At 41.1% G+C, this 21,897-nt stretch overlaps 1 protein-coding gene across 1 annotated transcript in view; it reads right to left on the bottom strand.

Annotated features, from left to right (window-relative positions):
* The window catches only part of CNIH3 (cornichon family AMPA receptor auxiliary protein 3), a 47,143-nt gene extending 29,285 nt beyond the window's left edge, over window positions 1-17,858 (bottom strand). Inside the window, exon 1 of the mRNA XM_005241844.3 lies at window positions 17,752-17,858. Coding sequence (XP_005241901.1) covers window positions 17,752-17,832 — 81 coding nt within the window. The 5' untranslated portion in view covers window positions 17,833-17,858. The remainder of the gene's footprint in view (window positions 1-17,751) is intronic.
* Between the last annotated feature and the right edge of the window lie 4,039 nt (window positions 17,859-21,897).

Genomic DNA, 21,897 nt, shown 5'->3' with positions numbered 1-21,897 from the left:
CTTATCTCTCTAGACAATAACAGCTTTGAATAATGAAGTATTCACATAAGTTTGAACCCAAATTTTAGTTTTTGCCATGCTTATGTACCCATCAAACTGAAATTTTCACCTATTAACAGTAGGAATGAATTATCATCTCTCATTTCTAGGGAAGATGCCTTTTTTTTTTTATCACTGAGCTCTTACAGAAATATATTTCAATTGAGAATGTGATGTTTTAGGGTGGCAGTGGAGTTGGCGTGGGTGTGAATTCAGTGACAGTAAAGTAGTTGGATATATTGCTTATTGGCATCTCGGAAAAGTTAAGATAAAACAGAACTTGATGACAACCACAGAACAGAACAGTAACACTTAACATATGTTTTCTTGCCACCATCCTGTCAATGCACCACAATCCCATCCTGAAGAAACTATCTTTAATGGTTCATTTAAACAATTTGTCTACCCCTCCACTCTCATACACAGCCTTCACAGCACCCACACCAGCAGTTCGTAGGCTATCTGCATGTCAGTACACGGACAGAAGACAGACAGGTTTAAGAGCATGGCTCCTTGGCTTCATGGCTGCATGTCAGCTGCTGTACAGACGTATTTACTGTGTTTGGAAATAGCGCTGAACACATATCATATTTGAACCATGTTGATGCCAGCTGGATGAGTTACTTTGTTGGCTTTTGTTGAGCAGAAGCAGCAACTGACAAAACATGTGACAGAGAGTCAAGTAAGAACACAAGATGACCTGAAAGGGAAGCTAAGTCTCTGTCTTGAGGTGACGGAGTAAGGGAAGCCCATAGTGAGATGCAGAGAACGGTGACATTGTCAAAGTGACAGACTGAGAGAATAATTTTTGCTACCCAATTCTCATAATGCTATGAAAACAGTCCCAACAAGAAATCTAGCTATGTGGCTGGTGAACTTTTGTTCAAGATGCTTGTTCCTCTTCCCTCTTTCTCTTCTGGTTGAGCCAATCTGGTTCATGCTACCAAATATGAAAGTTTATTCAAAACTGCATGAATGGGTGGGCAACCTGCCTCATAAACCAGAGAATTTTATCCTTATAATAATATTTTAGTCCTTGACTACATCCTTTTGTTAAACACCTATTAAAAAAAAAGAAAAAAAAGTTTCACATCTCTTTCATCAAATGTTTTCATCATACCTGTCCATGCAACTTGGCAGTTTCCCAGACCACAGTATCTGAAATGCTGGTTCTGATGAGAATCTTAACACTACAGCCAAATAAAGTGCAGAGAGGAAAGTGAGATTAAATATATTCCTTTCTTCTCTTATCTCTCCCCAATGTATTTACTTTTCTGAATATTACACTTATTAATTCACCACATATTAATAGAAGTAAACAATAACAACTAACAATGCCTTGCAGTTATAAATCTTCCTTCAAGGTAACGAAGGCCTTAAATGCAAGGAAAATATAATTTCAATCTTTTATACAAGGGGGAAAACAAAGCTCACAGAAATTAAATTATTTACAGAATCAGTGGCAGAACTACCAAAGCCTCTGGATTGCTGCACCACACAAAATATTAGTGAAAAAAAATACTGTCAGTATACTAAAAGCACATGAGAAGTGAAACTATGCATTTCTGTCCGATTATTGTACCGCTGTTCATCTCCAAAGCAGAGCATTTGTTTAAGCAGTGCCTTTTTGGATTAAGATTGCAAATGGTTTTAAACCACTCAAGGGCAGAAAATTGCTCTATTTGTCAGATTTCACACTAACAATTGTATGGCATTTTCTTGCTCAACTTGCATTTCACATGCTGCCACTATTAACAACTCTCCACACAAAAATCCAGACACATTGCTAATGCAAACAGATTTCTTGTGGCTCCATCCTGGGCTGTACATACACCTGAGCACCTAGTCTTCACTTTTTTATAGAAGTTCTTTTGTCTGTAAAAGGATGTTACATTTAGGCCAACAAAATTTAAAATTTTTAGGTTCTAACTAGAAGCTTAAGCTAACTTAACAGTCATGAAAATCTTATTTTAATTTCTCAAGTATTCAAGCCAGATCCTAAGTATTTTAATAGAAACACAGAATGGCTCAGGGTTCAAAGGGACCTTAAAGATCATTTAGCTCCAACCCCCCTGCCATGGCCAGGGACACCTTACATGAGACCAGGTTGCTCTAAGCCCTCTCCAGCCTGGCCTTGAACACCCCCAGGGATGGGGCATCCACAGCTGCTCTGGGCAACCTGTTACAGCACCCCACCACCCTCACAGTAGAGAATTTCTCCCTAATCGCTAATCTAAATCTACTCTCTTTCAGTTTAAAGCCACTCCCCCTTGTCCTATCGATACAGACCCTCATCAGAAGTCCCTCTCCAGCTTTCTTGTAGGGACCCTTTAGGTCCTGGAAGGCCGCTATAAGGTCTCCAAGGACCCTTCTCCTCTCCAGGCTGAAGAATCCCAGCTCTCTCAGCCTGTCTTCATAGGAGAGGCACTCCTGCCCTCTGATCATCTTCATGGCCCTCCTTCAGATTCTTCCAATAGAAACTCCAACATGCAAAATTAAAAATCCATAATCTCCATTCTGCAAACATGATTCAAAAGGCTTTTCTATCTACCTATGGAAATGCAGAGGCATAATTATACTATATTCTAGTTAAATATTGATGCAAATCCATAGAGGAAGGCTCCCTTGCTGAGAGCAGGCATGCACAAACATACCAGTCTGCATTGGTATAGTTACATCACTGTATTCCCTTGCATAAATAAAAACTATAGGGAAAAAAACCCAAAAACCAACCCACAACCAAAACCTATACACAGACAAAGCAGTATTATTGCTTCAGCTATGCCAAATCAGATATTCAAGCCTCTAGAAAGGTACAGGAGAACCCACTAAGAATAATTATTGGCAGTCACCTGAAACAGTTCACCTATTAGTACAAGAATTAAAAACTCCGCCCACACTGTGAAGAAGACAGAAATTTATCATCAGGAACACAACCATACTGTACAGAGCTTTGAGTGCTTTGAATATAAAGTTAGTATCTCCATGAGTTACTCGTTATTACTGCAACATTGTAGACAACAATTTGAAAAAGCAACCTGATTTCTGAATGTAAATAATTCACTTGTTGCTATTAGTTTTGACAAAACCACTAAAAAAACCTCAGCAGCTGCAAAATGCTGTGGCAAACACAATGCTCCCAGAAGGTTGATTTGACAAGCATCTATTGACAGATTTCTACAACTGCTATGAAACAGGCTTTTAAAAATAATTTCATCCAACTGCAAGGAGAAACAGTTTTACTGGCTAACAACAGGATTCTGGACACAGATTTCACTTGCTCACCACAGACACTGCAGTGTGTTTTTCCCGAAACGGAGAGATGTCAACCCCCTCCTTCAGGAAGGAGGCAAATGTTCCGCCTATTCCCTAAATACAGAGTTCAGAGATTACCTCTGCTTGTACTACAACTTTATACCCACTCACTGTCTTCCAGCCTAGACCAGCTGAGCTGTAGCCAGGCAAAAATCAGCTGTGCACATGTAAACTATAGTTCATTAGGAGAAAGAAGACAAGCAAGCAAGCTGTGCAGGAGGGACGATGCTAATACAGCTGCACAGAGCCTGTTTCTAAATAGGCTAATAATTTTGCTCCCTGCAGCTAGAACACATTTCAAAACAGACCTCAAGCGGAGGAGGAATTTTTAAGGTAAGTCCAGACTGCCATGCTTCCCTCCCTCCCCAAAGGATTTCATCATTTTGTTGTCTTTTTTTTTTATTTATTTTAAGCCTTACATTACTGCATTCAGTACAGGGAAACAGTTCAGAAAGTAGAAGTATTCTGTGAAACAAACACACTCTTCAACTTTTCTTTTTAAAAGGTACACAAACTGTTGCTACCAATATTAAGAAAACCCCCCACATTTTCAAGTAGAAACAAAACTGATTAATACACCACATTGTTCTTAACAGAAAAAAGTGTGCATGTACATGGAGATGCATAACAAGTTTAATTACATTCACTGTGGTAGAAAATTCTTCTGCCTCAGTTGACTTAAAAAATCATGTCTTCGATCTCTCACAAGAGAATCTGGACCATCAGGCTACTCATTTTTTTGAAACATAGGTAACAGTGTCAGTTCTTGGTATCACGCTACCATGCATAAATATACATTTCCCTGAAGGGATTACAGCAGCAAGAGACCCACTGTTGTAAGAATTTTATACAATGAGAGACCACATTCCATTTAGCAGGATACCGGTGTCTAGAGACTCTGAGTCAGTGGTGAAGGCAGTATCTGGGTCTGAACCAAAGGCAGCAGATACGAAGTGGGCACTCCCAAGCGGTTACGCGCATGCTCTTCTCCTTCTACCAATAAAATCTTACAGATTATTTGACAATGTTTTCCACCAGCCCGAAAGGCTCTGAATCTATGCACTTTTGTAGGCTACAGGAAACACAGGTTGAATCTCTGCAGCACTAGGGAACTGAGTATAAGTCTCCCACACTCCTTGCAGTTTTGACACAAGCATGCCACCAGTATTCTGCCCTGCATATGGTCTCCTTCTCCTCCTACATGCAATGGAGTATTTTATGTGGATTCTTTCTAGAACAAGCAGGTTTTCCCATTCAGATAACGAGGTCAAAACCTTTTAAACATTTCACTATCTAACCACTTCTGATTTCTTCAGTTCAGCACCAAAACTGCAAGATCAATTACTCACAGAACACTGGTGACAACAAATTGATATGTCACATCAGGAATGCTGTCACTTGTTAGCTAGGTACTGACTTGATCTGATAGTCAGGACTGTCTCGAAAAGCAAACAAACTGTTACAGCACGGATTCCCACTTACAGCCACACATTCAGCAAGCTAAGAAAGGGCAACCTAGGCAAAGGTCTTACAGACTCTCGCACCAGCTTTTTCTTCTGTCCTGAAAAGGATGCAAACAAAGACCACATCTGCAGATAAACTGAACAAGCAGATGTATGAAATTAGGCCAAAGCTTCACCTCTAGTCTTGATCTCTTCAATGGCCAAGAGCAAATTATGGGAGCTTGAATCTAAGCTTTACATCTGAGGTGTTGACCTCAGATTTGTGCCTCTGATTCAGGTAATGGCTAGTGCAGATGAACTGGTTTGCAGACCTCTCAACCAACCAGGGTGAGTTAAAAAGATCACCAGCACTATTTTCTATCCAAACCCAGGAGAGGCTGGGGAGCTCTGCTTTCAGCAGAAGAAAGAGCACTGTTTTGGCCTTGCTTCTCTTTATACTAAACTCCATACCAATTAAGAAAGCACAATAAGAAATGAGACCCCTAGGATGTACATCTTCTACTTGTATAGGCCAAATTCTTTTTTTACTACCCAGCTTTTTCCACACTGAGCTGGGTACACGCTAGACATGAGCTGGTGAAAGACCTAACACAAAAGACTGGCCAGATGATGAAGGTAGGAGGAAAAGTCTTAGTCTGGTCACATTGGACCAATAGCCTGCTATTTTCTGTCCCTATTATTCCTCAAAATTACAAATAATTTCTAATTTACCCCACCTTAAATGCAATGTGCTCCCATGCAACATTTCTACTTGTCTTTTTCTTCTCATCAAAACTACAGTATGGGAGATAGGTGAGCAGAAAGACACAGATACACTGAAGCCACAAAGCTCCATCTTCACAAATTATTCTCAAAACGAACTGAAGCACTGTTTCTATTAGTTAACAGCACAAAACTGATAATTCCAAAGCTAGGAATAAACAGGATGTTTCTGCAGAATAAATTCATGGAAAGGGTAGTAAACAGATGGGATAATGTACTGGAATAGATACAACTAGAAAAAAAATACTTGCTCCAAAGAAGGAGGTAAGAGAATGAGATCAACAGAGAAGATTATTTTTCAGTAACAGTAAGGTAAGTCATGGATGAGAGATTTGCTAATTGGCTAGTGCTGTCTCTAGTTTCCAGTCTTAACACCACACCACAATTTATTCTAATTGTGAGCTTTCAAAGATTCCTACGTATTGTTACAAGTTATTATTTTGACATTTTTAGTTTCCGTTACACTGATACATGCCTGGGAGCAGTATTACCTCCCCATACCCCCACACGCTCTTTACATTGAGTTCTCTTCCATTTCCTCACAGGTTTCATGTTGCTGCTGCTAATTCTTATCCCCCTCTCCTGCATTCTCTATTCCTACTAGCAGTGATGTATACACAGTCACCAAAATCCAGGAAACACATAAGGGCATCTGGGTTCTGTCACTAAAAAAATCTGTTCAAGCATGTCACATATTACACCATACCCACACAGAAGACTCATTACACAAGCTGTCTAAAAACGTCCACCACCTGAATTCAACCATACCTTCTAGAATCAAGCAGCCTTCTCAAATAATTGTCTTCCAAATAAGAATTCTGTGCTCTAAATCTTCTCTCTTGTTAGTCCCTTGTATTTTCTTCCTCTCATTTGCTCTTTCCTTCGTATCTTTCTCCCCGAACTCCTCTTTCCCACAGTCCCATTTTCCCCCTTCCCACGCTGTTTTTACCCCCCACTATCCACTCAACAGTGGGGCCCTATCAACACAGTCTCAGAAAGGAGCCTGCTGTGGGTTGGCAGGCAGAAATGCTGCCAGATCTGTGCTTCCTGCCTCCCAGGGCCACAGCAGGACCCCACTAGACCAGCAAGAGGCAGAACACGGAAACAGGAACTCTTCTGTTGCAGGCGGCATCAGGCAGGGATGATGAGATTCGAGACCTTCCCAGGTTATCTTTCTTTCCCAAAAGGAGGCCAGGCAGAACTTGGAGGAAATAACTCCAAGGCAAAGACACACACACATGAAAAGACCACCAGCCACAGAGCTGTGGTTGCAGAGATAAGGGAAGGTGAAGGAATACAACAGTAATGCAGCTGTGGTTGCAGAAATAGGGCAAGGGGAAGGAATACAGCAACCAGTAAAAATGGTCAAACGTTGAGAGTAAAGTAAGAGCAGCCCAAAAAGCATCCTCATCTGTTCAATTATGTTCTTATGAAACTCCTTAGTCTAATTACAGGAGCATGATTAAGGCTAAGGATTTCAGCACAGCTCCAAACAGGCCTGCCATTTAAATGATCAGCAAATCAATTTTCTAAAGGATCTGCTAATAGTGTTTATATAATACTGAGAGAAGAAAAACTGAAGTACACACAATCAAATTGATCTCAGTGAAGCTTTCATTATGCTTGCTTATCAATGTCCACTCTGTGAATGTACAAGGCAGTTTATACTTAATGGTGATACAATCTGAACTATTTAGCCAGAACTCATAACACAATAAAATAATAATGCAACAGAAGATTGACTAAACAATCAAACACTTCAAACACTGAGTTATGGCATGAAGATGGCTGGCATTTAAAAGCGTTCAAAAATCTAATGTCATTCTATTAAAAAAAAAATGGCACTGGTATCAACAATGCCTGGCGCTTGCACAGTATTTGTTATCAGAGAATTGCAAAGACTATAACTTTCTAATTCTCACAATTTTACTGTAGATCGCCTTAATTTTTTAACCTTTGGTTCATCCAGTGATGTGCTTAGCTTACACACTTCCAGCTGTGTTTAAAAAAAATAAAATTCCACCTGATAGTTATAATATGACATGACCCGCAAAAGCACAGAAATACAAAAGGACCCAAAACCAACCCAAAGGTTTTTCACGACCTAACATGTTGGTAAGGAGTAGCAAGCAGTGTACTATGGGACAACTCAACATAGGCACTATTTCTTCATCTCCCTTACCTTCTGCTTCATGTGCTCACATTATCAAAACTGGAGCTGCAAGTTCAGCACTCCTGCAGTATCTTGCTGAGAAAACCTACTTCCATTGTAAATGTTTTGTCATTTTTCAGTGCCTTCTAATGCAACTTCTTACAATGACATTCCTAAAATAAATCCTTGCTTTATATAGTAATATTTTTTCAATGAGAAGTGGAAAAAAGTATAAAGACTCTTGTCCTGCCTTCACAAAGTGCACTGATGTTCCTCTGAATTTTTCTGGGCACACAATGAAACACTAAGCAAGAGGAAGATGCTGTGTCTCGGCAGAGAAGTTTTGTACTCAAACTGGGAGGACAGGATGGGCAGACTACAAGGTGAAAAACTGGCTGTACCATCAGACTGAAAGGGTAATGGTCACTGGTTTCAAGTCTGATTGATGCCCAGTTAAGAGTGGAGTTCCTCAGGTATCAATACTGGAACAAGCCTTATTTGGTATCGCCATCAATGAGTTGGAAGATGTGACAGATGGGGCAAGTTTGCAGATAACACCATATTGGGGAGATCAGCTGACATACTAGAGGGTACGGCTGCCATTAGAAGCAGATTTGAAAAGCTGGAGGAACTGGCCAGCAACATCCTCATGATGGTCAACCAAGACAAGGGCAAAGTCCTGCACCTGGGATAGACTATCCACATTCAACACTACAGCCCAGGAGCAACCCAGCAGAACAGAACCTGGCCACTCCAGTGAGCAAAAGAAGTTTGGAGCACATAATATACAAAGAGAGACTGAAGGAAGCAGGTTTGGCTGTGGCGGGATCTAATCACAGAATGGTTCAGGGTTCAAAGGGACCTTAAAGATCATTTAGCTCCAACCCCCCTGCCATGGCCAGGGACATCTTACATGAGACCAGGTTGCTCTAAGCCCTCTCCAGCCTGGCCTTGAACACCCCCAGGGATGGGGCATCCACAGCTGCTCTGGGCAACCTGTTACAGCACCCCACCACCCTCACAGTAAAGAATTTCTCCCTAATCGCTGATCTAAATCTACTCTCTTTCAGTTTAAAGCCACTCCCCCTTGTCCTATTGCTACAGACCCTCATTAAAAGTCCCTCTCCAGCTTTCTTGTAGGGACCCTTTAGGTCCTGGAAGGCCGCTATAAGGTCTCCAAGGACCCTTCTCCTCTCCAGCCTGAAGAATCCCAGCTCCCTCAGCCTGTCTTCATAAGAGAGGTGCTCCAGCCCTCACGGCCTTCCTCCAGACTCACTCCAACATGGCCATGTCCTTCGTATATTGGGGGCCCCAAGATCTGAACACAGTACTCCAGGTGAGGTCTTACAAGAGCAGAGTGGAGGGGGAGAACCACCTCCCTTGGCCCGCTGGGCACACTGCTTTTCATAGAACCATTTAGGTTAGAAAAGACCTTTAAGATCACCAGGTCCAACCACTAGCCCAGGACTGCCAAGTACACCACAAAACCATGTCCCTAAGCACCATCACATGTTTTTTAAACACTTCCAAGGATGTTGATTCCACCAGCTCCCTGGGCAGTGTGTTCCAATGCTTGACCACCCTTTCAGTGAAGAAATTTTTCCTAATATCCGATCAAAACCTCCCCTGGCACAACTTCAGGCTGTTTCCTCTTGTCCTATTGCTTGTAATCTGGGAGAACAGACCTAACCCCCACCTGTCTATAACCTCCTTTCAGGTAGTTGTAGAGATCTATAAGGTCCCATCTGAATCTCCTCTTCTCCAGACTAAACAAACCCAGTTCCCTCAGGCACTCCTCATAAGACTTGCTCTCTAGATCCTTCACCAGCTTTGTCGCCTTCCTTTGGATGCACTGCAGCTCCTCAATATCTTTTGATGCAGCCCAGGATACAGTTGGCTTTCTGGGATGCAAGCACACACTGCTGGGTCATGTTGAGCTTCTCATCCATCAGCACCCCCAAGTCCTCCTCGGGGTGCTCTCAATCCATTCTCTGTCCAGCCTGTATTCATGCTTGGGATTGCCCCAACCAGTGTTGGAAGGCCTTGCACTTGGCCTTGTTGAACTCCACAGGGTTCACACAGGCCCACCTCTCAAGCCTGTCAAGGTCCCTCTGGATGGCATCCCTTCCCTTCAGCCTGTCAACCTCACCGCACAGCTTGGCGTCATTGGCAAAATTGCTGAGGGTGTACTCAATCTCACTGTCCGTGCTGCCAACAAAGATGTTAAACAGCACCAATACTGACTCCTGAGGAATGCCACTCATCACTGGTTCCAACCTGGACACCGAGCTGTTGACCACACCACTGAGTGTGACCATCCAGTCAATTCCTTATCCACCAAGAAGTCCAACCATCAACTCCATGTCTCCCCAGTTTAAAGACAAGGTTGTCTTGCAGGACAGTGTCAAATGCTTTGCGCAAGTCCAGGAAGATGACATCAGTTGCTCTTTCCTTATCCACCAATGCTGTAAGTCTGCTGTAGAAGGCCACCAAAATTGTCAAGCACAATTTGTCCTTAGTGAAGTGGTGGCTGTCACCAGTAACCTCCTAATTTTTCACATGCCTTAGCATAGTTTCCAGGAGGATCTGCTCCATGATCTTGCATTCGGTTCCCTGGGGGAGGTTAGACAGAAGTCAGCATAAAGTTTTTCTCTGGGGCATGCACCAAGAAGACAAGAGACAAAAGTCAGAAGTTGCACTCACAGAAACTCCAGCTGCGTGTAAGAAAACAACGTTCACAGTGAGAGAAGTAAAGCACTGGAACAGGTTCCCAGAGAGGCTGTGGACTCTCCATCCATGAAGAGTTCATAAGTCACCTGGATAACAGCCTGAGCAGCCTGGCTCACTTGGAAGAAGAGATTTGACTAGATGATTTCCTAAGTCTCTTCCAACTGAAATTACTCCATGAACCTTTTATTATTCCTTTTAAAAGGAACTGGATATTTCTGAAGTTGTAATTATTACCAAGGAACATAGGAAATATTCTGTGAATAAAATTGTATTTTACTTTCTGCATATCATTATGGTCACAAATTGAGTTTTTAAATGGGAATTTCCAACTGTGAAACACTGGAAGTTGATCTAGTAAACCAAGCGGTATTTGACATTCTTCCACCCTTATCTCATCCGCTGACTGTCCTGTGGCTTTAAGTGACTATCTCTTTGCAGAGTGGAAATAATAATTCTTATTTTTTTCATATGGGAGAGAGGCTTTGTTTCTACAGAAAGTGGAAGCGTTTTCCAAACCACCAACCTCCTGAAAAGTCTCTCAATATTCCCAGCTTATGACTAAAGTGAGACCTAGTTTCACTGCCTGGTAGAGTCACCTCCAGCTGTCAGCCGCAACGCTGGTTATAGATCAACTGCACGTCAGAGGCACTGAGGAAAAGAAACAGGTCACAGAGAAGTCTAGTATCTACAAGGAGAAGATGCTTATTTTCTGCTAAGCTTCTTCCTCTTTCTGAAAAATATTTTGATATAAGGATATTTATGTTGGGGTGGGGGGAATTAACTAAGCCAGATGGCTGAGGGTTGAATTCAATATTTTAAGTGTGATTTAATGTAGTATGCTGTGGCTGAATAAACAAATACATGTAACAAGCTATAACCTCATACCTCAGACTCAGTCTAAGAGTTGTACTCAGAGTCTAATAAAATAAGACAGCTATATTGCCTTGCTTATTAACAAGCATAGCAGTTTTTGAAAAATCACTAGAAATACATTATTTAGCAATTTGGATATAAAAACCTTTTAGTAAGTAGATTTTCCAACTAATCTTAAGACCAAAAAAATATCGGATATATGACAACCAAATAGCATTTAAATAATTCTCTGCAAATTTTCTGTGGGAGGCATAAGACTCCACAGAATAATTTATTTTACACAGATAACGGAGTCACTGTGACTTGTGAAGCAGCTGGAATTACAGCCAGTGGCAACCACTCATAGTTTAAAACCCTTCTCCAAACAAATCTCATCATAACTGTTCAAGCATACACAGAGATCCAATTCAATCCTTCCGCAGCATTTAAGTCTGTGGTAAAGCCTAAAGACTTCTATGATTTTTTAATTATTATTTAAGAATGACAAGGTAACTAAACTGAAATACACTTATTCTCAATATATAAAATATAGCCTGTGCTGCCTGGCCTAGCATCTGTCTGTCAGCATTAATGGGAAGAATTTCTGAAAGAAAAGTTGTAAGGGAACTGTCAAGGTATGTTATAGCCAGACCAATCTGGTGGTGCCGTGTCTTTAAAAAGAGTGGAAATATCAGACTCATTCCTTAAACTGTCATGACTATGAAACCTCCAGAGACAATGTGCTTAGCTGCTCACAGAAGAAAAAATGTCTTCAAGAAATATGTATAGCATACAGGAACAACATTTGTGCTCCCATTCATCAAGCTTTAATCTGATTTTAGTTTTAGTCATGTAATTATCCAATACTCTCAGAGAACTGAATTAATGACTCATTAAAGGACAGCACTGAACTTCAATACATGAAAGAAAATTCAAGCTTGACCACAAATCTGTAAGGAAATTACTTTCTTTTCAAGACAGGCTCTTAAAGCATTGTGATGAAGTTAAATTGAGAGGACTGGCGGCCTTTACTGAAGACAAGCACAGGTTCAAGTGAACTCATATATCTCTTTACTGTTTCAGGTGAGACAGCTATCCTCCAAACTAAAATTACAGAAACAATAAGACACTGATACACAGAAAACATTGATAGACTAGCACCTGGTTTGTGACCGAAGTGCTTTACTCAACTGAATCTGCTATCAATCCATGCTTTAAATTATTCTCTTGTGTACTTTTCTTGTATCTTTAAAATTAAGGTTCTACAATTTATCAATAATTAGGCCAGGAATTTTGTGAGGAAGCCTAAGTGAGTCAGATACCAAATATTAACCAAATACATAACTCTTGGAGAGCTTTAGAATTTTTTACCTAAGCTACTGCAACTTGAGTACTAATAAAATCTGGTCCACAGCGACAAATAACAGAAATTGCAACATCTCGTATGTACATAGCACCTTCTGTCAGAAAGCAAAGGCATTTTAGGGATAGATGTTAAATAACATTACATGCAGTACTTGGAGTTTAGTTCTATTACCCACACTTAGTAAATGAGAAAACAAGGCACAGATAGTTCAAGCTGTCTGCTAAACACAATACACAAAGCCAACAGCAGAAACAGCACTGAATAGGAGCATAGGGCTCCTTCCCCTGGTGTTTGCAAAAAAGGATGCTTTAATTTAAAACTAAAAGTCAACCTCAGCCTATATTACTCTGTTCAGTCACTGCCTCCCACTGTTTTAACAGTTACAAGTTCACAGGTATACTTAAAATCAAGCCAAACTCATATTGAGGCAGTTATCAGGATTAATACTAACTGCACACTTCAGAAGGGAGGAAGGTATAACCAAAAACAAAAACACAAAGAAAAAAAGCAAAAAATTTCCATACTCTGCTGCTTTATTCTTCTTATGCTTAATTCAAGTTAACTGTCACCAATTTCAGTGTACACAACTTTTCTTGTGCCAGAGAGTTGCTCCCAGATTCATATGAATTCACAATTACATCTGAATACTCCAAAGCATTCTATTTGGTACAGCTTCTTAGGCTGGTAGCATTAATTTTTTCATTGGCATGATACTCCTAATACTTTCTGGCAATCCTTAAGTACTACCAGCTATGAAGCAGTCCCACACATTCAAAGATACACTGGCATGAGTTCAAAAAAAGATGACCCACCACTGATGCTTTTTTTTTTTTTTTTTTACAGTAATGTTCTTGGTATTTATGAATCGGTTTACTGTGGAACATGTAACAATGGAACACTTTGAAAAGCTCTTTTCTTACAGCTTTCCTTAAAATAACAAATTACAAAGCAGATAATTTAACCTTAAATTATTTTAAAAGGGAAGGACTCAAATTACCCAAAACCAATGTATTTGAAGAGCATAATAGTGCTGCAGACTTTACACAAACATGTCACATTTTAGGTGATGACAAATAAACCACAATTTGGTCAACTTCAGACACAACTCAGTGGAGCTATATTAGAAATGAAGGTGGTATGTCAAATCTTGTTGGGAGTTCAAACAGACTTGACATAGCTATGTTATATGTTAACAGGAAGCTAAATCTTAGCTCAAGGTAGTTTAGGAATGGAGTAAAACTGACTAGTAAAAAGATGCTAATAGAGAAGAACAAGAGCTGAGGACAGCAAAACAAAGCATCTGTGATTATTAGTAGTAAGACCACATACTCTTCTTGAGTTTACATCATGATCAGGTGAGGATATAAAATTATGTAGTTAGTAGACCAAATTCTTCCGTTAGTTGTATCATGCAACTGCACCAAAATACGCTCAGCTGCATTAGTCCAGATGAGACAACACCTTGGCCAAAACACACTGAAAAGACACCTCAGCTAGTAAACCAAACAAAGCACTATTCTAACTGCATTTCTGCAACAGGAGTCACATGCAGTATATATCTAACTGTACTGAGGTGTCTCTCTGTAATACTTTTTCCCCACAAGTGATATTCATTCCCCAAAGTATCCTCAACATTTTGACGCTCACTAACTTCATTTGAAGACAGTCTCATTTAGCTGATACACATTCAGCTAATATGGCTTCAACTATAACCAACTTGACCAAACTGTATACTTAGGAGAATTCAAACTCAGAGAAAAGTTTTAGGCCCCAGATGGATAAGATTTTCAGAATTTTGAAAGGACTAATACACAGTGTTACATGAAGTTTACTCTGAACACCAAAAGAGCTGGTTTTGAAACTGCCTATATAATGCTATAATGAGAATAAACCCCAGAGCCTGGTTAGAAGAAACCAAACAGAAAGGTCACCATCCTCTACTCAGTTCTCTAGTACTTTTCCACAACAGTGGCATGAAAACATCCACTTCTACGTGATGTTATTAATACTGTGTCATTACAGATAGAGGTTGATGTGGTCACTGAACAACCCAAATGCTTAAAAAATTCCTGTACCACAGAGTAGTATTGGTACTATGTAATACATGGAGAATTCAATTTTTCAGCCCTTTTCTTTCATTTAATAGATATGAGTAAAATTACAGCAAAAATACGTTAAGATAAATCTTGTGTACAGTTTAAACAGAAGTTTCTGTCAGTGTCTAATTTTGGGGGAAGGGAGGGGAGTTATGATAGACACCACTGGCAACGTATATAAGATCTCTCAACGGCAGGAAAAAGAATTATTACATGTTTCAGATGTCTGAAGAAGTTCCTGTATTCTATTTATAATTCCTTTAAAATGTTCTGGCCGACTTCATTCTGCCCCCAAAGAATACAGGGCACAGGAACGTATAGAGAGCCTTCTTACAGGAAAGGCATAAGAAAAGCAGTTTCCAAAAATAAAAATCCTCATTTCACCCTCTTCTTTTGTTTTGGTTTCACAGTTTTTACTGAACCTATTACATCATTAATGAAAACTGTAATTCATCTGACTTCCCAGCAGGAAGAAAATGAGATTTTATTTGATCCACTGTTAATTCATTCCAGATAACTGCCCAAATCCCAGCCAGCTTCAGGTTAGAACAATATCAAGTCCAAATGCCACAGTTTTTTCTTGTCCTTTAAAATAATACACAAAATATAAATTCTCATTCAGTCTTAGAACATCAGAAATCTTTCAAAGTGATGGGACATTCAGATTTATCAACAACTTATTCTTAGTAACCCAATGTGTGTTTAAAAAGAAAAAAAAACAACACAAAAACACTTAAACCCCAGGAAAATATAATTACTAAAATCCTTCACTGCCCTTATGAGGGCCTATTTAAAACATATCTACTGTCCCTCACAAGTACATTACAGTGAAAAAAATCAGGTCATGAGGAAGGAGTAGGAGTTTTGTTTCTTGGGAAGATTTTCACAGTGAGATGTTTAAGGTAAAAGAAACTCCTATGACTCAGTACATAAGCTACACGTTAGACTACATTTTAGAAGAAATAAGATTATAACAATTCTTACGGAAAGGTTAATAAAAACCCTTGTGTTTTGTATATGTTGGTAATGGGTATGCTTAAACGTTTATTCCAGCAGGGTCTTAAATCTGTTGTTCTATGACCTTCACAAACCATGTATTTTAATAGAATTGTTATCCATTTATAAGAAAAGCCAGTACCAATTCTTGCTCTGTTACAATAGAACAGCATTTCCACCCATTTTCAATTTCAACTCCTCAACAATTTTTCACCATATATAAGAAACATGCACCATAAACATAAGCCTACTGGCAAAAGGTCTCCTTTCCTAGTTGCCGCTTATGGAGCTCCAGAACTAAGGGATTGCTCTCCATGAGTTTACAAACTGAAAGTTGAAAAATATTTCACTAAACTTGCAGTAACTACATTGATTTCACAGGATCACAGAATGCTCACGACTGGAAGGTACCTCTGGAGATCATCTAGCCCAACTCCCTGGTAAAGCAGGTTCACCTAGAGCAGGTAATTTTTATTTGTAGCAAATCCAGCAAATTAATCTTCTATAAGTACTATATGTCTTCAGAGAACAACTTCATTCGAGAAAAGAGACAACACAACAACAGACTTCAAATGCATTTTAAAAAATCATTAAAATTGTGATAGCAATGAAGGAAGTAACTGTTCAATTTATAGCGAGTGATTCAGAGTAGAATACACTTCTAAGTCCAAACCCTTTGAAGAAGCTGAAGAATTCTCATTTTTGGGGACCTAAAGGTTTGGGGAAGAGGAGGCAAGAAAACATGAGTAATGGTCTAAATTTTACTATTCCTTTTTCCAGAGAACAGGAGCACAGCAGTTGACTGCTAGAGGCTCTTTTCAGCCTTGCAGTACTTGATATCACTAAGCACTTGACATTACCATCACACTTTTGTGGTTTCATTAATAAGAAAAAAAATTATAACTGCACCATTAAGAGTTCAAAATGATTTTATTTCAAAATATTCTCACAGCACAGTGATCTGTTTCATATTTCCAATACACTTAGATACAACTGAGCTAGCTGCTTTACTCTTGCTTTAATAAAAATAAAATGCTGTATTTCCCTTACTTGTTAGTCAAAGGAGTGGGTTTTTTTAATCTTACTCCATCAGGTATCTGCAGGAGCATTCGTGAGACTTGCTCTATTTTTCAGCTTATCCTGTTCCACCCTGAATGTTCACAGCATTGTTATGTGTGTAGCATACACACACAGCATAAAGAATTCCAACATATGTAACTGTTTAGAAGAATTGCAAATTATGCACAATAATTGCACTACTGTGGAAATAAAACACCTTCCAAGTTACATGCTTATGCCTACCACAGCAAGGAATGAGCACCACAGCTTTTGAGTGAGATTAGTAAAGGTGGACTCTAATACCCAGTTCATGCATTAGAAGGATGAGGAAGTTTCACATTCAAATCTGACTTTTTAAAAAGTTATTAACACAGTACTTATTGAAGGAAAAACCTACCTGCTTCATCAAGTATGGGGTGGTTTCTCCTTCAAAATGCCCTCTTCTCAGACAAGAAAAACAGTTGTTCTTACCTCGAAGATCTCATGTTTTAGCACAGTCAGTGATGGTCTCACGAGTAGCTTGTACTCATGTACCTTTTTTTACCTCAGCCAGAGCGCAGAGTGGTCCCCACAAGCCTGGATGGGCTAGGGCAGCATTCAGGCTGCAAGCGCTTCCCGCAAGAGCGGACGGTCAGGTTTATTTTTATAAGCTATCACAGAAGCCGTTGGTCTTTACGCTTGCTAAATAAAATAAACCGGGCAGAGGTTTCGCGACGCGGTCTGCCCGTCCTGGCGGGGCGGGGCGGCCGGCGGGGGAAGCGCGGGAAGCGCCGTTCCCGCCGCGGGACGCCGGCGGTGGAGGCTTCGCCTCTGCTTCCCGCCCCTCTCCCCGCACTGCCCGACCCCCGACCCCCAAGGGCTGAGGCCGTGTTCAACGGTCCCCGCGGGCGGCGGAGTGGCCCGGGGGGCCGGGGTACTCACATGCCAGATGGCGAAGAAGATGAGGGCCGCGCAGAGGACCAGCGACAGCATGTAGCAGAAGGCGGCGAAGGTGAAGGCCATGGTGGGGAGAGACCTCCGCGCCCCCCGGGAGGTCCCGGCGGGCGACCGGGAGCACAGCGACACCCGAAATCCCAGCGGGGAGAACGGCAAAGCGCCCGCGCTGCCTCACGGCGGAGGGGAGTGTCTCAGGCGGGCAGAGCCGGGACGGGCGGGCAGCGAGGCCGGGCGGCCGCCGCGCCCCTCACAACCGCTCTCCTCACTCCGCCGAGCCCGTCCCGACCCCCGCAGCGTCGGCAGCGCCTCTGCCGCACGGCCCCTCCGCCCTCCCCTCCGCGCTGAGGCTTGGCGGTGGGCGGCCCCCGCAGCCTGGGCTCCCCGAGGGGCGGATCTGCTCCGCGGGGGCGGCCGCGGGTCCCTCAGCGGGGGCGGCGGGTCCTGCCGCCACTCGGGCGGGGGCTGCCGCGTGTGTCTGACTGGAGCTGTATCGCAGCACTGTGACAGGAACGAGCGTAGGCTGGGATCAGTTTAGGCCAAATCCCGAGAAGGTAATCATATGCCTAAACTTGGAATGGTTTCGGTTGGGTGTTTTTTATTTCATTTTTTCCTTTTAGGATCAGGTAGAGTGGTGCGAGGCGCGCCGCGGCCTCGCTGCGGAGGGGAGCGCGGGGGCGGGAGGCGGCATCGGGGCATCGCCGGGCGCCGGGGCCGCCGTCCTCTGAGGGGAGGCGGGACGGAACCCGCCAGGCGCCGGCGGACTGCGCCGGAGTGGCTCGGCAAAGCAGGAGCAGCCCGCCCTTTCCCACCAGATGGGAAAGGTACTTACTGTTGGGGTAAATAAAGACAAACCTTCCTCAAATGCCACAAGCGGGGAGAGTGCTCTCGATGGCTGCCAGGTATATGCCATGTCCCAATTGCTGAAGCACATACTGAAAATAAGGAAGGAGGGATAAGCCCCTGCTTCTTACCTTGGCTTCAACAGCATCCATAGTGTCTCCAGATATGACTTAGCCACTTCTGCAGGGGGTCTGTTTTTACATTTATCGCTGAAAGTTTTTCCACCTCTTTGGAGCACATCAGCTGGCACAATACAGCAGGTGTGTAAGCAAAAAGTTTTCAGGAGAAAATATGACAGAACCACCAGAAGTCCCATTTAAAAATATTCTGAGAACCATGGACAAGAGCTATGTATTTGAAATATCCTTACAAAACAGAAAGAATTTCAGTTCACAGCATTTTTTTCTATCCTTTTACGGATAAGAGGGGGTTCAGTAACAAAATTATTTGGAAATTTGCCAGAGGTCACCTGTGAAAAGTCAGACTTCATGGTACAAGAGATCATAGTTCCAACAAAGACAAGTTCAGTACAAGCTTTCTTTTTAAATGTTTACAACACAGTTTTCTTTAAAATGACGACATGTTATTTTTAACACAATACACACTTTTATCTGAGGAAAGAGTGCTGATTTGAGTCAGGAGTGAAGGTCAGTAATTAATAAACAAATCAGGAATAAACTGGTGGATGTAAACTTTGGTAGTCGAGCTGCTCCAGACTGTACATGTGATTTGATCTTTTAATTAAGAAGGACAGAACACAGCAAACAGTAATGAGCTTTGCTGTCATACGGGGATGCAGAAACACATTGTAATTCTCTGACCTTTTAATTCTTTTGTATCTGAAATCCTGCAGAGTGTATGCTTGCAAAAGAAATGGTTTATTCATAACCACACATTTTGAAAAGAGCTACAAATGAGGTACAGAAGAAGTCTTTGGATATTTGTTTTCATTTTATTTTGCCACTGTTACTTTAGTATCTGGATATATATTACCTATGTTAAGATTAATCACACAAAAAACCCTGATGCTTCCAAGAAAAATAAAATTATTTTTTTCTGGAGCACTTATATGTACACACACACACACACACATATATGCATATCTATAAAAATATAAATATACTGTAGGTATCATAAAAGACAGAAGTGGAAACAACTGTTAAATCTCAGTTTAGTACTACACTCCAAGGTAAATAGTCTCCTGTTTTTCACTCTCTCTAATCTTCATTTACATTCCAGCTATGTATTTGGAGCTCTTCAGCGGACACACAGGCTAATATTTGTTTCTCATTTTGCAAGATGACAGGTCGACAGCCAAGCACTTCCAAGATCACACAGTCTTTCCTGATTCTCACTTTGAAATATATATTGCCCATTAGGTGTTTTTCTAGCTATTAATCCTTGCTAGTGGCTGACTAATTGCAAAAGTTTCAGATTCACAGTGAAAAGAAAAATCTATCAAGTTGCATTTAGGACACATTTGTCCTACTGACTTCTTACATTATACCATGAGGATACCTGAAGTATCCTGAGATATTTTAGTGACAGAGAGTAACAAAAGATTTACCCTTCACTCAGTAAGTCCCAGAGATTTGTCTCAGTAATCACTAAAAAGTCTTCCTTATCTCCATCTTGTTACAAACTCATCACAGCTATCTGTGGCATGAGGACCTTACTGTAGGGAGCCATTCCTTTGTCATTTCTGGACAAGACTACTGCAAATCATGGTATCTGAGGCAAAAGGTGAAAATAATATCAATATGCCTGACCCTCATCTGCCTGGTTTAAGCCCCTGTGAACACAGCAAGAGCATCAGTCTGTCTGTTAGCTCCCCATCCACTTTAAAGTAAACTGATGGATCTGATCCTAGCTGCATGAGAAATTATGGTCTAGCACCCAACTGTGCTTCTTTGAAATAATACGTATCACAGAGGCCAGGACAGAGGGTGGGGGAGCTAAGGATGCAGCATTATCAGCTGAAGGGATCTGCAACAGGCAAACCAGAAAAATACAGAGTATAACCACCTTTAGAAAAAAACTGTTGCTTCCAAAACTGTTATTTTAGCACTTCTTTTCTCAAAATAATAATAAAAAAATTACATCCACAGGCTGAGACACACCTGGGTTTCTTTTCTGTTATGGAAATAAAAGGCCCGGAAGTTCTGCAGCAGTTTCTTGGAAAATGCAGTAATCCTTGCTCTCTGGTGTTCAGCAGCCCATTTTAGCAGCCACAGCCTCAGATTTAGCACCCCATCTTTCACTCTTCTGTCTTCAAAATTTCACAAATGCTTGTGCTTCCTTCAGGTAGTGTATTCCCAAACTATTCCCAGAAGGGACTGCTGCTCTCACCCTGGGGCACACACCTGTAACGCAGGAAATCAGCAGCAAAAATTATTCAGGAAACTGAAGCACAGAGATGAATTTCAGACCAAGTAGAAAGTCAGTAAGAAATGGAAAGTAAATTACTGTTCAGATTGATTAAAAAATTGTTTGTATTCTCTCCTTTTTAACCAGGACTATTTCTTTTAAATGTATTTGCTGGTGGGTCACGCTAGGTACTTCAAGCATAACAATACTTCCTAGCACAAGTTTTTTAATGAACTGGTTTTGTAGGCTGTATCCCACAATACACACAAACAGATTGTGACAGTGTGTTTGTAAAACCTTTGGAGAAAGGGTTTTTACAAAAGACTGTAAGGGTCCTTGCTTTACCTGAGGAGATTCAATTTTGGAATGCTACAATTATCACTGAAGCATGTTCTGTGGTTCAGACTTGGTGTTTGTAAACAGAAAGTGTTTGTCTTTACCATGCATGTTTATTGGAAAATAAGATTGCAAGTTCCTGATAGAATTAGAGAATCAAGCAGACTTTTTTTGTAATACAGTCTGATCCCAAGTTCATACAGAGTCATCACAAGAGGATAGATTGTGGTGCTCCTTTTGTACAGCTGGTACCGAGATGCTTATTTTCAAAGCTATCAGTCTGCAAATAATATCATAGGTCAAGGCACAAACAAAGAGGATTTGGGATTTTTTACTTAAGGATGGCTTTTTACTTTGTGAGGACCTCTATGAAGGGACTATAGAAACTCATTCACTATATAATGACAAAGGAATACATCTGGTGAGTAACAGACGGCCCTCAAAACCAAATGACATCCAATGTTCCTATATACTTTGTGAAAATAGATTTAGTAGATTTATGAGTTCAGGATGCCCTTACATTAGCAGGTCTTGGAGCACTTGATTTTATACAAAATGACCTTTTGTGCTAGATAATGAAAGAATTTG

This window comes from Falco peregrinus, chromosome 11 (assembly GCF_023634155.1).
Source record: "Falco peregrinus isolate bFalPer1 chromosome 11, bFalPer1.pri, whole genome shotgun sequence".
Lineage (NCBI taxonomy): Eukaryota > Metazoa > Chordata > Aves > Falconiformes > Falconidae > Falco > Falco peregrinus.
The sequence above is the reverse complement of the archived record's forward strand: the minus strand, read 5'-3'. Positions and strand labels throughout refer to the sequence as shown.